Here is a 19,997-nt window from a genome sequence, read left to right on the forward strand (position 1 = left end):
CTCAACACAGGATGTGGCGGTGAGAGCACCGTCTTCAACGTTCTCTCCAGGGAATGCGTCACGCTCATCAAGCCTTGAAAACTAATCTTTTCAAAGAGCATTGTGTTACTTTGGAGGGTATGGATGATCTCGTTGTCCCCCCTGGAAGATGGAAAATATGAATCTGCGACTTGCTCAATTCGCAACTTCCTGTTCGTCTGACTGGCCGCAAGCAAGGTGCTTTAGAACAGGGGTCATAAAACCTTTGTGAGACTGAGAGCTACTTGTTGAAGAATGCGAAGGGCTACTGGTTTGATACATCCATCCGCTCTCAACGCTTGAGTAGTACTTGTTTTTCTGGCAACTTTTTAATTTTACTCCTTACTTATGAAAGACAACTATCTGTACTTTCAACCCCTTACATTGTAAAAATTTGGTTGTTAAAACCTACAAAAGGTGAGCGACGGCACGGCGTAAAAGATGTAAAGCTGGGTCAAAACACAATGAAGTTAATCACAGATATGAAGAGAAGACTAGATATGCTGTAGCAGCCTGGCTAATTGACGCGCCTATGTGGCAATCATGTTGGTACGGTCAACGGTCCCATCAAAGGCAATGGATAGACATTAAAATTAAGTCCTAACTTGCTCATTTCTCAACCAATTTTCACGGGATGAAAGGTGGCTGATTCTGATGCCTCCCGGACGCCTCCCTGGTGTGGTGTTCCGGGCATGTCCCACCGGGAGGAGACCCAGGACACGCTGGAGAGACTACGTCCTTCGGCTGGCCTGGGAACGCCTCGGGATCCCCCCGGAAGAGCTGGATGAAGTGGCTGGGGAAAGGGAAGGCTGGGCGTCCTTGCTAAAGCTACTGCCCCCGCGACCCGAACTCGGATAACCGGTAGAAAATGGATGGATGGCTTCAAGAGCAGCCTGTGAACCTTGAGCGTCCCAGCCTGACCCCGGATTTGAATCCAATCAAACATCTCTGGAAAGACTTAAAAATGGCTGTCCACCGACGCTGCCCATCCAACCTGACTGACCTTGAGAGGATCTGCAGAGAAGAATGGCAGAAAATGCCCCAAAAGAGCTGTGCCAAGCTCGTAGAGACATACCCAAGGCTATGATTGCTGCCAAAGGTGCTTCAACAAAAAATTAAGCCAATGGTGTGAATACTTTTGTACCTATTATGTTTAAGTGTTTACGTTTTCAATAAATTTGAACAACTGTCTAAAAATGTTTTTACTTTGTCATCTAAATTGCCCGTAGGTGTGAATGTAAGTGCAAATGGTTGTTTGTTTGTATGTGCCCGCGATTGGCTGGCAACCAGTTCAGGGTGTACCCCGCTTCCTGCCCGATGATAGCTGGGATAGGCTCCATCACTCCCGCGACCCTAGTGAGGAGAAGTGGCTCGAAAGATGGATGGATGGTTGGATGGATTATGGGATATAAGCTACACTCAAATCGGCTTTAGAATAAGTCTCTAACATAGCAAAATGTGGTAAAAGTGAAGGGGTGTGAATACTTTCTGGTGTCACTGTACATATATATATGTATATAAATATATACACATATATACATACATACAGTGGGTATGGAAAGTAATCAGACCCCCTTACATTTTCCAGTCTTTGTTATATTGCAGCCATTTGCTAAAATCATTTAAGTTTGTTTTTTTTATCCTCAATGTACACACAGCACCCCATATTGACAGAAAAAAATGGAATTGTTGAAATTTTTGCATATTTATTAAAAAAGAAAACCTGAAATATCACACAGCCAAAAGTATTCAGACCCTTTGCTCAGTATTTAGTAGAAGCACCCTTTAAAGCTAATACAGCCATGAGTCATTTTGGGAATGATTCAACACGTCTTTCACACCTGGATTTGGGGATCCTCTGCCATTCCTCCTTGCAGATCCTCTCCAGTTCTGTCAGACATACACATATATATACTCATACATGCATACATACAGTCCCTTCCAAAAGTATTGGAACAGCAAGGTCAATTCCTTTGTTTTTGTTTTATACTGAAGACATTTTCAGATGAAAACATGAATATAAGACAAAAGTTCAGAATTACAGCTTTTATTTCATGGTCTTTACATCTAGATGTGTTAAACAACTCTGGACAGAGCACCTTTCTGGTCGCGAGTGGTTTCCTTTCAATTATTGGGTGGGCATGTCTGGCATAACAGGAGCACAAAAAGACCCATACCTGAAATTGAAGAGGATGTCAGCCACTTTATTTGGAAGGAAAGCCATTTTGCATGAATTCCAGGACTCGTACATTGTTGAACTCGTACTAGATAATTCTCCCAAATTAGCCCCACTCGGAAGCAGGTGTCCTAGACAGATGGGTGACGCTAATTTCCCAATCTTTTTGACCTGAGCCAGCTCACGTGGCAGAGTATGGGGTCAAAGTTCAATAATCATTTTGTGGATTCTTAGAATGTCTATCCATGATTTTTGATGACACATCTAACGCTTGGCTTTGTTCATGTCACAGCACTGATGGTACCAGCTGAACAGTGAGCGCTACCTGCCAGAGGACACCCGCCCACTTCCTCTCATCATGTCTGGGATTCATGTAAGTCAATATAGCAATGTGACAAGATTTTCCAAAAATGCCAATCTGTCAAAAATGCGAAATCTGGTTGGCATAGCTACTTCAACCTGAGTAAAACGCAACAATAATTTTGAAAATCAGATGGATTCCAGAGAAATTGAGCTTTTTGTGTGAGGGGGGGGAAATGGCCCTTTTAGGAAATGCTTTTGTCATATCGCCTATAGAAAAGCTGGTCAAGAAACACCTTCAAATTCGAGTAAAACAGTTTAAATTCATTATTTTTTAAGTGAAGTTCATTTGTATAGCCCTTAATCACAAGAGTCTCAAAGGGCTTCACAGGCCCAGAGTTAGCAATGATTGACAACATCCCCTAATCTAAACCCCACCAAGTAAAAATTCTAAACCCCATTTAGGGGGGGGGGGAAAAGAAACCTTGAGAAGGGGGACCGCCTATCCTCCATAGCAATGACTACGGGGAAGTGTTCCACCTCAGATCTCGTTCCAGTTGGTCACTGTAGAATAAATACAGCAGCAGTCAATTGAATTTAATATGTATAACAGTTAGAAAAAGCTTGATTTCAGTTGTTGCTGCTGAGGATGGCCCAACCAGTTATTGGGTTTAGCGGGCCATTACTTTTTCACACAGGGCCACACAGTTTTTTTGCCTTTAAATCACCATTTAAAAACAGCATTTTAAGTTCACTTGGGTTATATTTGTCTGGTATTTACATTTGTTTGATGATCTTAAACTATGTAAAAGTATAAGAATTTGAGAAGGGGACCAATACTTTGTCCACGGCACTGTATCGCCACTAAATCAGAATTGGTCACTTAGACCTTCAGTATAAATCTAGCCTAAAAACTGGTTTGTATATGTATAATGCATTTTTGTAAGATGGGTACAATTCTTTAAAGAAAACTTGAAGGGCCAGGTGAAACACATTAATTTTATTTTAATTTTATTTTTTATTTCAAATTAAACTGTCGAGCATTTCAGAAAAGCATTATCATTTAACAAAACATAACCATAAAGAAATTAATGATGGTTGTTGTTCAGTCATAAGTCATGTTTTAAAAAAAAAAAATAATAATAAATAAAAAAAATACAAATAAAATTTAAAAAAATAAATAAAAACAGTATTTCACAAATTCTGCCAGGGTATGTAAACTCATGAGCACAACTGTACATATATGCAGTCATACCTACCCCTGTCATATTGGAGTGAAAGTTTAGACTACACCTTTTTTCATAACCTCTAGGTAGCGGTGGCATATCAGAATGAACGTGTACACCTTTCTCATAACATGTAGGTGGCGGTGGCATATTGGAATGAAAGTGTTCATCTTTTTCATAACCTCTAGATGGCGGCATACATTTTTAAAATTTGAAAGTGTTTTTAAATTTTCCCCTGTACCAATGTATAATAAGCACTATTGACTTTTGGGGGGGGGGGAACATAAATGCAAAAAGATGGCGATGAAGGGGAAATGTTTTTTTAAATACATTGTAATATTAAATATAAAAATTAAATATTTACTTTACTTCAATATTCAAGTATTTGTTTTAATGGCTATTTTATTTTATGCTTGTATTTGAGCCACTCCTTTATTCTGGCAGTATGTTTTGGTTTATTTTCATGTGCATTTATAAGTCATTTGCAGTGTTTTTGTGCTTAACTGATGGTAAGTAGCTGTTAGCCACATGAAGCCACAAAACGGGTTTTTATGTTGGTATTGTGGCCATTTTCGTTTCATGTTGCAGGCACCGTGGTCGACGGGCACAGAGTGCGTAGCCAAGTACAACTTCCAGACGGCCAACGAACAGGACCTACCCTTCTGCAAAGGAGACGTGCTGACCATCATCGGAGTCACCAGGGTAACCAGGCACCCGCTAACTCTTAATATAGCATTTGTTACAGTCGGTTTAAGAATTTTTTTACGTTTTTAGGATCCTAACTGGTACAAAGCGAGGAACATTGTGGGCAGAGAGGGAACCATTCCGGCAAACTATGTCCAGAAGAGGGAAGGAGTCAAGTCGGGAGGGAAACTCAGTCTGATGCCGTAAGTGCCCAAGGAGCAATTTTGCTCAAAAGGTGGAAATACAAGTTCCTTACAGCTGCTGATGTGCTCCTCAAATTTGAACAAGTCAACTTTTCAGCCCCTATTAAAACAAAAGCAAACGTTAAAGTGGACATTTTACGTATATGGGACTTTTAAATGGCTTGTATACAAAAAGTTGGTTCTCCATAATGCCACCCAATGCCCACCCATCAAGTGTGAAATTTCACAACCAACGCATATCCCAGTGAACTTGGAGATGTGTCCTCCGCTTGTGCCACCTGTACTCATACATTCGCCAAACCTATTGACAAGTGCAATTAGGCAGCTTGGTGATGAAGTGCTTCCTCCACCAGTGGAAAATACATGGAAGCATGGATTGTGCTTGCACTCTGTCTTAATGGGGTTTCACTTTTTTCACGTTCGTTCCATGTGTCATATGTAGGGATCCCCTACATCAACTGACAAGTTTAAGGTTCATTTGCTTGACACGGAATTGCACCTTCAAAACAGTCATTTGAACAAGTGTTACGTAATTAATTTTCCTTTATGTATTTTGACTGAAGAATGCCAGAGACTTATCAAGACACTTGGGAATGGTTTTGAATTTGAAATGAATGGATGGGTGGATTCACAGAGAACACATTTCCTTGACACAATTGCACTCCTAAACAAGCCAGTTTCCATCTGTTGATTGAGACGGGAAGAAAGAGCATTTCAGAAGGGGGAACATGAGACGAGAGATGCAAGCTAATGAGAGATAAGGCCACACACTAACACTTTTTTGACTCCACACCAGACATCGTGTCCCGTTTGCCGATCCTCAAACTCACACGCTACGCTCTAACCAGACTTCCACTTCTGTTACCCCCTTTGCACCTGTCATGAGCTTTTGGGTCATTGGGTCATCCAGCTCTCCTGACGCGGTGTTACATAATGAATGTTACTGATTGATGATGCAGGCAGCAAACTGTCTGTTGCTCCAGTTCAGTCCAACTATCTGTTTACCTAGTCCCCAAGGTGTATACTCTCCCTTTTTCCCCAAAAGTGATAGAAGGAAACAAAGGCCTCAAAGGGCAAACTAAAGTTGGGAGTTCAAACCATCATGTGCAATGTTTTGTGATGTTTCTTAGTTATTTTCTGATTCTGTGATGCCATTGATGACAGAAGAGAAAAAGTGTGATAACCATGCAGCCCTCATTTCCATTGCACTTGTCCTCATTAGGATGGCGGTTAAGATGTCGCCTATCCCAATTGATCTTTGGTCGAGTAAAGTGAAGTACATAAAGAACATGTCACCAGTCAGTTGCACTCCACATATACAGTGCCCTCCAAAAGTACTGGAATGGCAAGGTCAACTCTTGTTTTTGTTGTATACAGAAGACATTTGGGTTTCAGATCATAAGATGAATATGAGACAAAAGCTTTTATTTCTTAGTATTTACATCTAGATATGCTAAACAACTCAGAACAGAGCATCTTTTGTTTGAACCCACCCACTTTTCAAGTGAGCAAAAGTATTGGAACATGTGACTGATGGGTGTTTCTAGTTGCTCAGGTGTTGCGTTTTAGATTGATTGCTTAAAGATGGTGCTTGTTTTTGGCTTTGGGTTTCACCTGTGAAAGCTGCATTTTCTGTTAAGCAAACATGAAGACCACAGAGCTGTCTGTGGGAGAAAAGCAAACAATTTTTAAGCTGAGAGAAGAGTGAAAATCGTTCAGAGCGATTCCACAAACATTGGCATAGCCAATCCAATAATTTGGAATGTCCTGAAAAAGAAACTACTAGTGTACTGAGCAACAGACATCGAACAGGTCGGCCAACGGTATCAACAGCAGATGATGACAGAAAAATTGTGAGAGCTGTGATGAATCGCCCAAAGACTACAGTCAGTGACATCACTGCCAACCTCCACAGGGCAGGGGTGAAGCTATCACAATCCATTGTTCAAAGAAGAATTTGAGAGAAGAAATATACAGGCCATACCACAAGATGCAAACTACTCATCTGCAAAAAGAATCGGAAGGCCAGATTAGATTTTGCAAAGAAGTACAGAGATGTGCCACAAAAGTTTGGGAACAAATTTTTATGCACTAATGAGACCAAGATTACGCTCTACCAAAGTGATGGAAAGGACAATATATGGAGAAAGAAATTATCTTATGATAAAAAAACACACAAGCTCATCGGTGAAGTATGGTGGAGGTAATGTCATGGCTTGGGCTTGCATGGCTGCTTCTGAAATGGGCTCACTAGTCTGTATTGATTATGTAACTCATGATGGTAGCAGCAAAATATGTTCTGACGTCTACAAAAGCATTTTGTCTGTCAATTTACAGAAAAATGCATCCAAACTAATCGGGAGAAGCTTCATCATGATATAAGCAGAGTTGGGTAGAGTAGCCGAATATTATACTCAAGTACGACTACTGTTACTTTAGAATTAGTACAATTAAAAAGTAGTTATCCAAGTATTTACTTGCGTAAGAGTAAGAAAGTACTCAATGAAAAATCTACTCAAGTAAAGAGTAACTTGTGAGTAACTTCTGATTTGTTTTTTTTTTAAATCAGAGCATGAACATCCATCCATCCATTTTCTGAGCCGCTTCTCCTCACTAGGGTCGCGGGGGTGCTGGAGCCTATCCCAGCTGTCATCGGGCAGGAGGCGGGGTACATTCTGAACTGGTTGCCAGCCAATCGCAGGGCACATCGAAACAAACAACCATTCGCACTCACAGTCATGCCTACGGGCAATTTAGAGTCTCCAATTAATGCATGTTTTTGGGATGTGGGAGGAAACCGGAGTGCCCGGAGAAAACCCACGCAGGCACGGGGAGAACATGCAAACTCCACACAGGCGGGGCCGGGGATTGAACCCGGGTCCTCAGAACTGTGAGGCTGACGCTCTAACCAGTCGTCCACCGTGCCGCCAGAGCATGAACATCTAAAAAATAAAAAATAAATGATATATGGGAGTCGACACTCACCTGCCACCATTTAAATTTTTAACTGCCCAAAAACCAACAACGCATACATTAGGCCCTACAGAAAAATTATTTGCTTTATTCACTTAAATGACTTCATGAAGAAGCTGTTTGGTGACCAGACTTGGTGATTGAGTGTGCGTGTGCATGTGCATGTGTGACACCATAAGATGGGGCTAATGTTGCCATATCCACTGCCAAAACAACAATAGAAACATCTGCAACTTACCACAAGGTTTTTTCTCAAGTTAGAAGTTGGCTGAAATTGTGAAAGTCACAATTTAAGAGCTGTATGACAAAGCTGTTGTTTTTGGAGTCTCTAAAGTAAAAAGTACTTGTATAGCCCTTAATCACTAAAGTCTCAAACGGCTTCACAGGCCCACAGTTGGCAATGATTGACAACATCCCCTAATCTAAGCCCCCCAATCGGGGAAGGAAAAACTCAAAGCCCCATTTAGGGAAAAAATAAACCACAGGGAGGAACCACAGATGGGGGTGGGGATCCCCCTTCCAGGATGAGCAGGCTGCAATGGATGTCGAGGGGGGCAACATTTATCATATAGTCTGGTGCTGTACAATGTTAAGTGTGATGGCCAGATGCTGTGTAATGTTCATTAAGATGGCATAAGAGTCAATTTAAAGAGAAAAGGCACCGCAAGGTAGACTCCTTTGGTGGTTCTGCCTCAGGACATGGCCCGGTCGATCAGAGCACGTGGACTATGATCTCTGTGTCACTAGCAGATAGGATGAGCCGTATCTTAGTGATATTACATAAAACGCAATTTTCCAAACCAATTCATTTATAAAGCACATTTGAAAACAACAGAGATCACCAAATTGCTGTACATCAGAGGATATAAAATAATAATGAAAACACTTAACAAAAACAATCTTCTTCTTCTTTTCCTTTCGGCTTGTCCCGTTAGGGGTCGCCACAGCGCGTCATCCTTTTCCATGAGAGCCTATCTCCTGCATCCTCCTCTCGAACACCAACTGCCATCATGTCTTCCCTCACGACATCCATCAACCTTCTCTTTGGTCTTCCTCTAGCTCTCTTGCCTGGCAGCTCCATCCTCATCATCCTTCTACCAATATACTCACTCTCTCTCCTCTGGACGTGTCCAAACCATTGAAGTCTGCTCTCTCTAACTTTGTCTCCAAAACATCGAACCTTGGCTGTCCCTCTGATGAGCTCATTTCTAATTTTATCCAACCTGGTCACTCCGAGAGCGAACCTCAACATCTTCATTTCCGCCACCTCCAGCTCTGCTTCCTGTTTTCTCTTCAGTGCCACTGTCTCTAATCCATACATCATGGCTGGCCTCACCACTGTTTTATAAACTTTGCCCTTCATCCTAGCAGAGACTCTTCTGTCACATAACACACCTGACACCTTCCTCCACCCGTTCCAACCTGCTTGGACCCGTTTCTTCACTTCCTGACCACACTCACCATTGCTCTGGACGGTTGACCCCAAGTATTTAAAGTCCTCTACCTTTGCCATCTCTTCTCCCTGTAGCCTCATTCTTCCCCCACCACCCCTCTCATTCATGCACATATATTCTGTCTTACTTCGGCTAATCTTCATTCCTCTTCTTTCCAGTGCATGCCTCCATCTTTCTAACTGTTCCTCCAGCTGCTCCCTGCTTTCACTGCAGATCACAATGTCATCTGCAAACATCATGGTCCACGGGGATTCCAGTCTAACCTCATCTGTCAGCCTATCCATCACCACTGCAAAAAGGAAGGGGCTCAGGGCTGATCCCTGATGCAGTCCCACGTCCACCTTAAATTCTTCTGTCACACCTACAGCACACCTCACCGCTGTTCTGCTGCCCTCGTACATGTCCTGTATTATTCTAACATACTTCTCTGCCACTCCAGACTTCCGCATGCAGTACCACAGTTCCTCTCTGGGTACTCTGTCATAGGCTTTCTCTAGATCTACAAAGACACAATGTAGCTCCTTCTGACCTTCTCTGTACTTTTCCATCAACATCCTCAAGGCAAATAATGCATCTGTGGTACTCTTTCTAGGCATGAAACCATACTGTTGCTCGCAAATACTCACTTCTGTCCTGAGTCTAGCCTCCACTACTCTTTCCCATAACTTCATTGTGTGGCTCATCAACTTTATTCCTCTATAGTTGCCACAGCTCTGCACATCACCTTTGTTCTTAAAAATGGGCACCAGTACACTTTTCCTCCATTCCTCAGGCATCTTCTCACGCACTAGAATTCTATTGAACAAGCTGGTCAAAAACTCCACAGCCACCTCTCCTAGATGCTTCCATACCTCCACAGGAATGTCATCAGGACCAACTGCCTTTCCATTTTTCATTCTCTTTAATGCCTTTCTAACTTCCCCCTTACTAATCATTGCCACTTCCTGGTCCACCACACTTGCCTCTTCTACTCTCCCTTCTCTATCATTTTCCTCATTCATCAACTCCTCGAAGTATTCTTTCCATCTACCTAGCACACTGCTGGCACCAGTCAACATATTTCCATCTCTATCCTTAATCACCCTAACCTGCTGCACATCCTTCCCATCTCTATCCCTCTGTCTGGCCAGCCTGTATAGATCCTTTTCTCCTTCTTTAGTGTCCAACCTGCCATACATGTCATCATATGCCTCTTGTTTTGCCTTTGCCACCTCTACCTTTGCCCTGTGTCGCATCTCAATGTATTCCTTTCGCCTCTCCTCGGTCCTCTCAGTGTCCCACTTCTTCTTAGCTAACCGTTTTCCTTGTATGATTTCCTGTACTGTGAGGTTCCACCACCAAGTCTCCTTCTCTCCTTTCCTGCCAGAAGATACACCAAGTACTCTCCTGCCTGCTTCTCTGATCACCTTGGCTGCAGTGGTCCAGTCTTCTGGAAGCTCTTTCCGTCCACCGAGAGCCTGTATCACCTCTTCCCGAAAAGCTGCACAACACTCGTCCTGTCTCAGCTTCCACCACATGGTTCTCTTCTCTGCCTTTGTCTTCCTAATTTTCCTCCCCACCACCAGAGTCATCTTACACACCACCATCCTATGCTGTCTAGCCACACTCTCCCCTACCACTACCTTACAGTTGGTAACCTCCTTCAGATGACATCGTCTGCACAAGATGTAATCCACCTGTGTGCTTCTACCTCCGCTCTTGTAGGTCACCCTATGTTCGTGCCTCTTCTGGAAAAAAGTGTTCACTACAGCCATTTGCATCCTTGTTGCAAAGTCTACCACCATCTGTCCCTCCAAGTTCCTTTCCTGGATACCGTACTTACCCATCACTTCTTCATCACCCTTATTACCTTCACCAACATGTCCATTACAATCTGCACCAATTACGACTCTCTCTCTGTCTGGGATGCTCAGAACTACATCATCTAGCTCCTTCCAGAATTTCTCTTTCACCTCTAGGTCACATCCTACCTGTGGGGCATAGCCACTAATCACATTACACATAACACCCTCAATTTCAAATTTCAGCCTCATCACTCGATCTGATACTCTTTTCACCTCCAAGACATTCTTAGCCAACTCTTCTTTTAAAATAACCCCGACTCCATTTCTCTTCCCATCTACACCATGGTAAAATAATTTAAACCCTGCCCCTAAACTTCTAGCCTTACTGCCTTTCCACCTGGTCTCCTGGACACACAATATATCAACCTTTCTCCTAATCATCATGTCAACCAACTCCCGAGATTTTCCTGTCATAGTCCCAACATTCAAAGTCCCCACATTCAGTTCTAGGCTCTGTGTTTTCCTCTTCTCTTTCTGCCGAAGAACCCGCTTTCCACCTCTTCTTCTTCTTTCACTTCGACCCACAGTAGCTGAATTTCCAACAGCGCCCTGCAGGTTGACGGCGCCGGTGGCGGACGTTGTTAACCCGGGCCACGACCGATCCGGTATGGAACTCTTTGGATGAACGCTCATATTTGTTTGGCAAGGTTTTAAGCCGGATGCCCTTCCTGACGCAACCCTCTGCATTTATCCGGGCTTGGGACCGGCCTACAGTTTGCACTGACTTGTGCCCCCCATAGGGCTGCATTACTTAACAAAAACAATAAAATCACAAAATAACACCACACACTACAAACCTGCATAGAGGGTCTGAGAAAGCCAGGGAAAACAAATGGGGTTTTAAACGGGATTTAAATATATGGCAGGTGGGAGCTAATCTAACCTGCAGATGGAGCTCATTTCAGAGTTTGGGGGCAACAACATCAAAGGCTCTGTCTGTTTCAACCATGCTCTTGAATAGAATAGAATATTGTGATCAACGGTATCTCAAGCTGGTCGTACAATAATGCTTTTTTTATTCATCCATCCATCCATTTTCAGTACCGCTTGTCCTCACTAGGGTCGCGGGCGTGCTGGAGCCTATCCCACGTTACTCTGGGCGAGAGCCGGGGTACACCCTGAACTGGTCGCCAGCCAATTGCAGGGTATATATAAACAACCATTCACACTCACATCCACACCTACGGGCAAGTTCGTCTTGAATCAACCTACTCTCCGTGTTTTGGGGATGTGCGAGGAAACCGGAGTACCCGGAGAAAACCCACGCAGGCACGGGGAGAACACGCACACTCCACACAGGTGAGGCCGGATTGGAACCCGGGTCCTCAGAACTGTGAGGCAGATGTGCTAACCAGTTGTCCATCGTGCCATGCCTTTTTATTGATATAAAATATAATTAAAATAGAAATATTATAATATCACATCATTTATTATCATATATCTACAGTCCCCTCCAAAACTATTGGAATGGCAAGGTCAATTCCTTTGTTTTTGTTGTATACAGAAAGACATTTCTTCTCAAATTTGAATAAAAACAGATTAGAATGTTCCTGTTTTTTTTTTTTATTTTAAACAATATAAGAACGGACAATCATTCATGTCAATGTTTAAAGACATACTGTATGATTATGTGGTTGGATGAAGAGTGTTGCCAGATGCTTGTCACTTGTGGATGCGCGCTAGCGCTTTCCCTGCCGAACGAAGGAGGGCCGTTGTGTGTTTTTGTTAATTTCATTTGTAGATGATCTAATGTATTGTCCAGTGAGCAAAAGTTGTAAAGGGAGATGCATAGGAACGGTGTATGGCGGGATTAGCTGTTGTTACCTTAGCTGTTCGCCCACCACAACAACCGTGCTTCCACAAGTGGCCAAACTGCCCCTGCTGCTCCTCTGTCAACTTGAGCTGCTAAGCGAGTCCGCTGCTCTGTATGCTGCTGGGTCTAGCATAGTGTCGTAGTTACAAACTCAAAGTCACTGGATGATGGTAATTTCATACGCTAAATTGCTGAGGATATAGACAATTTTTGCTGTCGTAGGGGAAGATTTTATTTTATTTTTTAAATAATAATAATAATCCATTACTTTGATAAACCACTGCAACAGCAGCTGTTTGTCTGGCGAGTCGCAACAAGCGCACTCCTGAACAGCACTTGGTATTGGTTCATTTTGTTTCTTTTTTGTTTTTTTTTATCGGATCGATGAGTGACATTTTTGTTCCCAATATCGGCCTAGAGTTATCGTGCATCCCTAGTCTGAGGCGGTGTTGTATTTGGCAGCCTTCTTAGTTTTAGTCTTTTGGATGAAAATGCCTCTTCAATTTATTCAAATTTTAGTCTTTTCTACCTGTGATCATTTTAGTCCAGTTTTATTTGACGAAAATGCTGAGGTTTTGGAACCAAGGCACATATGAAACCAAGGCACATATTTTACAATTGAAAAATCTCACCGCACACCAACAAACAAAAATGTCACACAAACTGTATACATTAATTACAGTATGTACTTCCTGCCATCTAATAGAATAGCATTTATTTGTTCTGTCTGTCACTATGCCTCACTGGCATAAATAGATGAATAAAGATACATTAGTTCTTGGAAATAAATAATTGTTTCAGCAATTAAGTAAAATTTTATAATTTCCCACGGCACACCTGAAGAGTGCTCGCGGCACACTGGTTGGGAATCACTAATTTAGACACACAGACAACAGGTCTCAAATGCTACATTTTCCTTCGTGTTTCAGACAGTCACTCAAACATGGGTCCATATGACAACGCGCATTACACTTGATGCTCAGCCAAAAATCCCTGAATGTTCTACACATCGCTGACGTTGGGTCGAAACCAATGTCCAAATTTGGTCCATTTCATATTCTTTCACAAATTCGTACTATTGGGGCAGTCCGCACATGGATATGTTATTTTTACAAATTATTGACCAATATAAAGGGTTGACAATAACTTGCTCTCTGATCAGAATCAGAATCATCTTTATTTGCCAAGTATGTCCAAAACACACAAGGAATTTGTCTCCGGTAGTTGGAGCCGCTCTAGTACAACAGACAGTCAATTTACAGAACACTTTGGAGACATAAAGACATTGACAAAAAACAATTGTGCAAAAAGATGCAGAGTCCTCTAGCACTTAGAGCAGTTCGAATGACTAATATCGCAATAGTCCGGTGCAATGACCGTTGTGCAAAGCGCACTGAGACTTCAAGGAGTGTATGCGGTTTAAAGTGACGAGTAGTGCGATAATCTGGGACAATGGTTGTGCAAATGTCACAGATACTCCTCAATCAGTGTGCAAATGGAGCAGATGGTACTCTGGCATGAGTGGCCAGTATATGCAAATAGTGCAGCATGGCGAGACAACTACAGCGACTGCACGAGTAATACATAATTGGCCCCACAGAAATGTGACAACGAACTCAAGTCAAAAAATTGCCAGCTTGTTGTAATGGAATTATAAATTAGCTGTTTAAGAAGTTGATTGCAAGAGGGAAAAAGCTGTTGGAATGTCTACTAGTTCTAGTTTGCATTGATCGGTAGCGCCTACCTGAGGGAAGGAGATGGAAGAGCTGGTGACCGGGGTGGGGAGGGTCCAAGAGGATTTTGCACGCCCTTGTCTTAGTTCTGGCAGCGTGCAAGTCCTCAAGGGTGGGTAGGGGGGTATCGACAATCCTTTCAGCAGTTTTGATTGTCCGTTGCAGTCGGAGTTTGTCCTTTTTTGTAGCAGCACCAAACCAGACTGTGATGGAAGAACACAGGACTGATTCGATGACCGCTGTGTAGAACTGTCTCAGCAGCTCCGGTGGCAGGCCCTGCTTTCTCAGAAGCCACAGGAAGTACATCCTCTGCTGGGCCTTTTTGAGGACGGAGTTGATGTTGGTCACCCACTTCAGGTCCTGGGAGATTGTAATTCTCAGGAACTTGAAGGTCTCGACGGTTGACACAAGGCAGTTGGACAACGTGAGGGGCAGCTCTGGCGAAGGATGCCTCCTGAAGTCCACGATCATCTCTACAGTCTTGAGCGTGTTCAGCTCCAGGTTCCACTGGCAGATGGCAGGTGAGACGCTGAGCTGATCAGACGAGCTGGAGAAGCTTGGATGAAAGGAGTTCAGGGATGATGGTGTTGAACGCTGAGCTGAAGTCCACGAACAGGATCCTCACGTAGGTCCCTGCACTGTCGAGGTGTTCTAGGATGAAGTGCAGTCCCATGTTGACTGCATCATCCGCAGATCTGTTCGCTTGGTAGGCAAACTGCAGGGGGTCCAGCAGGGGACCTGTGACACTCTTGAGGTGGTCCAGCACGAGACGTTCAAAGGACTTCATGACCACAGATGTCAAAGCGACAGGCCTGTAGTCATTCAGACCCGAGATTGCAGGTTTCTTGGGGACTGGAATGATGGTGAAGCGTTTGAAACAGGATGGAACTTCGCACATTTCCAGAGATCTGTTGAAGATCTGAGTGAAGACTGGAGCGAGCTGGTCCGCGCAGACTTTGAGGCAGGATAGGGACACGTGGTCCGGGCCTGCCGCTTTGTTAATCTTTTGTTGTTTGAAGATGCGTCTCACATCCTGTTCATGGATGGTTAACGCAGAGGTCAGAGGTATGATTGTGGTCGCGGGTACGGCCGGGTGGGTGTGTGGTGTGAAACTGTCCTTTTCAAATCTGCAGTAGAAGGTATTCAAGTCGTTGGCTAGTGTGCTATTGTTCTCAGCTTGGGGGGATCGTCGCTTGTAATTAGTCAGCGACTGGAATGCATGCCAGACTGATTTAGAGTCGTTTGCGCTAAACTTATTTTCCAACTTTGCTGTATAGATCCTCTTTGCAATGTTAATTTCTTTAGTCAGCTGGTTTCTAGCTCGATTATACAGGGCCCTGTCCCCGCTCTGATATGCGTCCTCTTTAGCTTGGCGAAGCTGCTTAAGTTTAGCAGTGAACCACGGCTTATTGTTGTTGAATGTGCGAAATGATTTTGTTGGTACACAGACCTCTTCACAGAAACTGATATAGGATGTGACAGTGTCCATATATTCATCCAGGCTGCCAGCTGAATTTTCAAAGACACTCCAGTCTGTGCAGTCTAAACAGCTTTGAAGTTCCATCTTGGCTTCATTTGTCCACTTTTTGACTGTTTTCACTGTAGGCTTCGCACATTTAAGTTCTTGCCTGTACGTCGGTATTAAGTGAATTAAGCAGTGATCAGACGAGCCCAGGGCTGCACGAGGTATAGCACGGTATGCGTTTTTTACCGTAGTGTAGCAGTGGTCTAAAGTATTATTTTCCCTGGTAGGACAGTCGATGTGCTGCTTGTATTTAGGGAGTTCGTGGTTGAGTTCAGCTTTGTTGAAGTCCCCGAGAATAATGAGGGGTTAGTCGGGGTGTTTTTTTTCAATTTCGTTGACTTGATCGGCGAGCGTTAGCAATGCGGCGTTCGTGTTAGCTTGAGGCGTTATATAGACTCCAGCCAGTATGAATGATGCAAACTCACGTGGCAAGTAGAATGGTTTACAGTTTAAGAATAGCGACTCCAAATGCGGGCTGCAGTGTGTGCTGAGCACCGTGACGTCCGTACACCATTTTTCATTGATATAGAGGCATATCCCGTTGCCCTTTGTTTTCCCCGATGATTCCATGTCGCGGTGCGCTCGATGAATGTGGAAGCCAGGGAGCATGACGCCGCCATCGGGTACAGCGTCGCGAAGCCAGGTCTCCGTGAAGCACATGGCCGCGGAACGTCCGAAGTCTTTCCTGGTCTTTAACAGAAGATGAAGCTCGTCCATTTTGTTGGGTAGGGAGCGTACATTCGCGAGGTGGATCGACGGGAACGCCAATCTGTGTCCTCTCTTGCGAAGTTTCACCTGAATGCTGGCTCGCTTCCCTCTGTGGCGCCGCTTCCGTCTCCATGTGCCGAAAACCGTGGACGCCGCTCCGGTGAGTAACTCGGGGGGAAAAAACTGAGCGGATATTCGAAAGTTGGTGACAGAAAGTCCGGAGTAGACTCCTTGATGGTTAGCAGGTCTCCCCTTGTGTAAGTGAGTCGTGTAAGGTCTCCAAAGACGGACGAAAAACACAAAAACAAAGACAATACTAGAGAGCGCGTTACCGAGGCGACCACACTAGTAGGCGCCATTATTGATGATGCAATAATAATGACTCAACTAACATGCCGGGTTTTTTTTGTTTGTTTGTTTTTCCCTTCCCTCAAAAGTGATGGTTTTGGAGACGCCAGTGACACAACACAAACACACACACAGAATAAAAAATTCCATTAGCACAACAAAGCTAACTTCAGCCTGAAGCTAGCTAGCAGCCCATTTGTGCCAGGAGTTATGTAGAAAGCGTTCAGCTCACTGTAAAATTTATCACAAACTGGTTGTCGGGTAACATTGTATGTATAATATACAATATGTTAATCGGACATGTAACTTACCTTCGTCAGCGTGGTGACTATGCATTTTTAACCTCTGACAGACCACCACTGACATTTTGTCCAGTCTCGTCTCGTCAACAAAAACTGGCACACATCTCGTCATGTTTTAGTCACCAAAGAGCCATGTTTAGCTTGTCACCGTCACATTATGAGTAAATGTAAAATGAGTAATGAAAAAAGGGATGTCAACGATGATGAAATAGTTTATAGTTTGACAGTGTTTTACACTGGTCTGAGGGGAAGGAAGGCACGAAAGATGTCAGAGAGGAAGGAGGGAAGGTAGGAATAAAGGAAGGAAGGCAGACAAGCAGGTTTCAGTGAAGGTAGGTTGTAGTAAGGATGCAAGAAAAGCAAATCTGATGGAGGGAAGGAAGAAAGGAAGGACAAGATGGCAGGGAATAAAATGTAAATGTAATACAAATAAAAATGTAAAACTGTATGCCTACTTTTGGCCGGGCCTGTAAATTTGTTTTGCCTTATCTGTATTCAATTTTACCTGATTTTACAGGTTAAAAGGAAACTGATTTTCCTAAGGAGCTTCCTATAAAATGAGGCATGTCAGAAAAGTTCCAGGAATGATGTGATAAAAGATATATTTCAAACAGAAACTATGACTGTTCCCCTTCAATGTGAGCCACGCGATGAACCAGCACGTCTACAAGATTCTGCAGTTTTTGCTTCATTCAGTGCGTGAGAAGCGTTGAGTTTTGTGGCGGGGTCAACTCGTAGCTGCTTCACACTGCGCCTGCTAACAATGGCCTGATCATCTAACGACTGTTCCTGGCAGAGAAGAACATCGCCTTGATGGAGAAACCTCCCTACTCACCAGACCTGATTCTTTGTGATTACAATTCCACCCCCACGCACGCTTATTGAGATCATCAAGGGGGGCCTGTTTTGAAGACAGACAACGGAGCTGCAGAGGATCCTGAAAGAATCCTTCCAGAAGTACATAAAAGCGAAGTATAGACGCCTGGGAAAGTGCATTAGACTGCATGGGGAATACTTTGAAGGGGAAAACTTGGACTTTAAATAAGTTTGGACTTTAAATGCTATACGGTGGCCCCCTATATACCCGCAGTTTGGCATGTGTCCACGGGCAGATTTTTCTCACTCCCCCCAACGAAGAAAAAAACCCCAAAATGCTTATTGGCTATTTATCCCCACTTATTGAAGCATTTTGGGGCGTTTATAAAAAAAAAAAAAAAAAAAATGCAATCTTATAATGGGCCTCAATTATCCAGAGTTTTTCTCTTCGCAGTCCAGCCCAGTCCCTATTCCCCAAATAGCGGGGGTCCACTGTACATCTTTGATGACACGAGTCCTGGAACCTTTCTGACACACCTCATATTTTGCGGACTACAGCATCTTTTTTTTTTACCCAATCGCAGTCCAATTTTATCCCATTGAAAGTGAGCGCATGTGGGCTGGCGTGTGTTCATGCATGCACGTCTCCAGCTAGAATTTTGATCCACATTTGTGAGTATTGTAAAATGAACATGCAAAAATGCTACTGTATTTAAGGCTGATATGCATTATGAGCAATTGTGGGTAACGTTTATCCCACAATTGCGTTTTGTAACAGTTCCACTCTGGTTTTACTATTTTTTTAGAATTGCATGGCATGTGGATCAAATGCCCTTGTGGTTCCTGGCCCATTGTTTTACATTTCAAACATTATTATTATTATTATAAAAAACTAATAATAATTAGGATAGGTTTAAGCGCTATTACATGACTACACATTGGTCAAATGAAATTAAACTACAAAAAACAAATCCCTGTTTGTGTAGACTGACCCCTCACCCGAGGATTATTTCTGGTTAAGGTTCTGCCGTTCACCAGAGAGGCAGCCCGCACTGATCTCATCAACTCTAACAGCATTAAGCTGCTTTGCCACAAAGCCCTCCGCTTTATGCAGGCGGAGGCCAACGTCAACGAGGGATGGATGCGGATGGCCACAAGAAACTGGCTATATCAATTAGCACCATTCATTGAATTGCCACCGGTTCACCAGTCGAGACTCGGGAACAGACACTCTTACGGCGGATGCTGCTTTTTGCCCTGGGGGGTGACTCTAATCGATGACAAATGCTAATCTAAATGTACTGCACTGCTATTGTGCAGAGACACACAGTCCTAAAAGAGCAGGGGTGTCCAAACTTTTCGCAAAGAGGGCCAGATTTGGTCAGATGAAAATGTATGGGGGCTGACCATTCAGCCTGGCATTCCTCGAACCATTACCATTGTAAATGAACATGTAAATATGTAACTATATCGCTTTGCTGTCTGCAGCTAGGTCGATATTGCAAATGAGAATATGTTTTCAATTGCATTACCAGGATAGTTAAAGGTTAAAATAATAATAAATGAAATACGAATTAAGCGGCACGGTGGCCGACTGGTTAGAGCGTCAGCCTTACAGTTCTGAGGAGCGGGGTTCAATCCCCGGCTCCCACACCATGTTTCTCCAACCATGACTACTATGTTTGAAACTATCAAGTCAAAGCCAAAAGCGAATCAGACCTGCAGTGTTAGCACAAATTAACATTGATCACTGCCATGTGCTTGAATGAAGTTGACATCGGGGGCTATTTGTTTGGCAATGTTTCCGATTGGGCGGCACGGTGGACGACTGGTTAGAGCGTCTGCCTCACAGTTCTGAGGTCCGGGGTTCATTC

At 43.5% G+C, this 19,997-nt stretch overlaps 2 protein-coding genes across 2 annotated transcripts in view; one reads left to right on the plus strand and one right to left on the minus strand.

Annotated features, from left to right (window-relative positions):
* Window positions 1-19,997, plus strand: part of LOC133474127 (tyrosine-protein kinase CSK) — an 89,996-nt gene that overhangs the window by 33,638 nt on the left and 36,361 nt on the right. Inside the window, exons 2-4 of the mRNA XM_061765478.1 lie at window positions 2,487-2,567; window positions 4,309-4,422; window positions 4,495-4,607. Of these exons, the coding sequence (XP_061621462.1) occupies window positions 2,553-2,567; window positions 4,309-4,422; window positions 4,495-4,607 (242 nt within the window). The 5' untranslated portion in view covers window positions 2,487-2,552. The remainder of the gene's footprint in view (window positions 1-2,486; window positions 2,568-4,308; window positions 4,423-4,494; window positions 4,608-19,997) is intronic.
* Window positions 8,498-11,531, minus strand: LOC133474126 (uncharacterized). The gene has a single exon (XM_061765477.1). The coding sequence runs from the start codon at window positions 11,509-11,511 to the stop codon at window positions 8,512-8,514; it is 3,000 nt and encodes a 999-aa protein (XP_061621461.1). The 5' UTR covers window positions 11,512-11,531; the 3' UTR covers window positions 8,498-8,511.

Source organism: Phyllopteryx taeniolatus, chromosome 2, assembly GCF_024500385.1.
Source record: "Phyllopteryx taeniolatus isolate TA_2022b chromosome 2, UOR_Ptae_1.2, whole genome shotgun sequence".
Lineage (NCBI taxonomy): Eukaryota > Metazoa > Chordata > Actinopteri > Syngnathiformes > Syngnathidae > Phyllopteryx > Phyllopteryx taeniolatus.